This window comes from Euleptes europaea, chromosome 5, assembly GCF_029931775.1.
Source record: "Euleptes europaea isolate rEulEur1 chromosome 5, rEulEur1.hap1, whole genome shotgun sequence".
In the NCBI taxonomy this organism is placed as follows: domain Eukaryota; kingdom Metazoa; phylum Chordata; class Lepidosauria; order Squamata; family Sphaerodactylidae; genus Euleptes; species Euleptes europaea.
Window position 1 is genome coordinate 42,410,558 of NC_079316.1, and position 2,733 is coordinate 42,413,290.

The window sequence follows — 2,733 nt, forward strand, 5'->3', positions numbered from 1 at the left end:
AAGGAAAATAGAAATAAGTTGCAAAACACTGTTGTATATCATCATCAAAAGAGCTCTGCTTGCACGCTTCCATCCTTTTAAACCCCACACCCCTAATAAAAGAAACCAGGACTTACAAAACTCATCTCTCACACATACAGATGAAATGTTAACACATTCAGCTATTAGCCTGTCAGGGTCTGACAGTGTAAGAATGCCATCTATACAGTCTTGAAATACAATAATACCACGACAGAAATGCACCGTCTGAAATCCTCACCATCTATATTCCAATGGCTAGAAGAACACAGTGCTCAAGTATTCTCCCTATTAGGTAGATCTTCGTTGGTTCCTTCGTTGGTTCCTTATTACCAAGGTCTCCACATGGATTTGGAAAGGCTAGAGGAAGGCACGTTGTGCGTCCTAGACCTGTCCAGTCCATCCAAAGAGATGTGGCTTTGCTCAGCCTCTGTGTCTTCGAGATCAGAGCAAACCTCTTCACTGGAGGATGGTGAAAGAAGAGGTGAAGTGGGACTGTGCAGGCTTAGAGCTCCAGAAGATGCCTCAGGTATCTGGGGGAATCCTTCCCCACTAGGCCACTGGCTGACAGATGGATCCGACAAGACATCCACAATGAGGTCCTGGAAACTGCCTTCGTTCAGAGGCATGGACTCTAGGAGGTGATTCAACAGCTCCGCTGCGATGGTGGAATCAATCCCCGGGCAGTTGGAAACAAATGTATGAACTTCATGCATGCACTGAATGTACCCAGCTGCAAATCGCTCGCTGGCCTCCCGCTGCAGCAGCTTGTCACTATCTGAGACCGCCAGCAAATAAGGAAACAAAACAAAGCAGGAGTCACAGAACAGTCTCTTCTGTTGTCCCTATCAACAATGTATACTACTCTGCTTTCTTATCCTCAAAGATAACAAAAGCTATTGCTTCCACAACACACTATCGCAATTCAGAACGTTCTAAACTGAGGCAGGGGACAGTTAAAGTGCCACCCCACTCATTTGGGGGGGAGAGACAAAAAAAGACAATCATGGAAGAAAAATGTTAGCTTTCATTCCATAGGATTGGGAGACTACCTTTAGAAAAAGTGGCATGCCTGCAATGCAAGTATTTATGAATCTAGAGATCCATGCTCTCCTGAATACCCTAGAGATCGAGGCTCTCCAGAACTTGATTAAGTGAGAATTGGGATTGAAGCGATCTTAAATTTTATTTGAAATATTATTGCAATCGTAATCATAAAAGCCCCCTTTTAACAAACACACAGCTCTCTTCATTTCAAACAGCATCCCATCAATTGAAGGGTCCTGTTCCCCAGAAAGCCTCAGAAACAGTCACCAGCAGCCATAAGAAATGGCCACAGGGGAATGCCCCTGAGCATAATTCATCTAGGGGTAATAAGAGATGGCAACTTTTATCTAAACAATACGGGAGACATGTTCAAATGGTCGACGGCTGATTGCATTCATGACATTAATCTGGAGAAGGGATTATGCCCTCCAAAAGAGGGGAATAAAAATGCCCCCCTCCCAAAATCCAAGCAACAAGAACCAAGAGAATATGAACTGGGCCATCCTTTTCTTTCTCTGCCATCAGACTGAGAAATACCTCGTTCTCCACGAAAATGGCAGCCAGAACAACAATACAGAGGTGAAACGTTAAAAGTTCACGATGGGTAGCCGGGTTAGTCTGCCCGTAGCAGCAGAAAAGAGCAAGAGTCCAGCAGCACCTTAAAGGCTAGCAAAATCTCTGGCCGGGTGTGAGCTTTCGTGAGCCGCAGCTCACTTCTTCAGATAAAGTTCGCTGGGGGTGAACAGCCAGGAAAGGCTCCTGGTAACGAACAGCTCTGGTGGCACGTACAGACCGATGCTCGCTTCCTCCAACTTTAATGCAAGGCACCCCCCGCCTACTCTCAGCAGCCCCACTTGCTGCCCCTGACAACCCCTTTTCATTGAACTGAGTACCCCCCCCCCCCATACACACGCACATGCGTTCGGGGCTCTTCTGCTCTGCAAGGGCCAGAACGGGTACTCACCCAGAGACTTGCTTTGCAGAACCCCCTGCACCCGCTTCACGGTCAGCTCCAGCACCTCCGCGTTCTCCATCTTCGTCTGGAACTAGGAGCAAACCAAAAGGAAGCAGACGGGGAGGGGGGGGGAAAGGCACGATCGGCGGTGCCCCTCCGCCACCCCCACCCCCAACCACACAGCTCCACCTCCACCCCCACCCCCAGCCGGATCCTCACCTCCGTGTCCGCCAAGATCAGCCGCAGCTCTTGCAGGCTCTCGTTGATGCGCGCCCGCCGCTTCTTCTCCACCAGCGGCTTCCTCGCCTGTGCAAAAACAGAAGGGGGTTTGGAGGAGAGGCACCCCTGCCCTCCTGCCCCGCCGGCCCGCTGCCTCCCCGGCCCCGCTCACCTTCCTGTCTCCTCTGGCCTCGTAGAAATCCTCCTCGTCCCGGCTCGGGCGGTTCTTGCTGGGCCGAAAAGAAGGCGCCATGGTCGGGTCGAGGGATGCAGTGCAATGAGGAGAGGGGGCAGGGGGGTCAGGCTGGGTTGCCGGGGGCGGCAGGAAAATAGTGCAAAGGAAAAGCAACGTGCCACAACCTCCCCGCTCCGGCCAGGCTCAGCCCCACTCCCCCGCCCCCTTGCAACGCGGCCGCCCCAGCCTTACTTATAGCCTCCGATTTGCATCTCAGCGAGCCTATTGGCCGCGGCGCGCGGAAAGGAAGCCCGAACGT

At 51.6% G+C, this 2,733-nt stretch overlaps 1 protein-coding gene across 1 annotated transcript; it reads right to left on the reverse strand.

Moving 5' to 3' along the window:
• Nucleotides 1–344: 344 nt before the first annotated feature.
• LOC130478039 (transcription cofactor HES-6-like) lies at nt 345–2,500 on the reverse strand. Its single transcript, XM_056850155.1, has 4 exons — nt 2,412–2,500; nt 2,240–2,326; nt 2,030–2,111; nt 345–796 (listed from the first exon to the last, which is right to left on the reverse strand). The coding sequence occupies exons 1-4, from the start codon at nt 2,490–2,492 to the stop codon at nt 348–350; spliced, it is 699 nt and encodes a 232-aa protein (XP_056706133.1). The 5' UTR covers nt 2,493–2,500; the 3' UTR covers nt 345–347.
• Nucleotides 2,501–2,733: the final 233 nt, after the last annotated feature.

Excerpts from the sequence above, each read along its gene's own strand:
- LOC130478039 (XM_056850155.1), bottom strand. The coding sequence starts at position 2,492 with ATGGCGCCTTCTTTTCGGCCCAGCAAGAACCGCCCGAGCCGGGACGAG. Across the intron at positions 2,327-2,411 it reads AGGCCAGAGGAGACAGGAAG|GCGAGGAAGCCGCTGGTGGA; the intron begins GTGAGCGGGGCC and ends GTTTTTGCACAG. Across the intron at positions 797-2,029 it reads TCTGCAAAGCAAGTCTCTGG|ATAGTGACAAGCTGCTGCAG; the intron begins GTGAGTACCCGT and ends TGGCGGTCTCAG.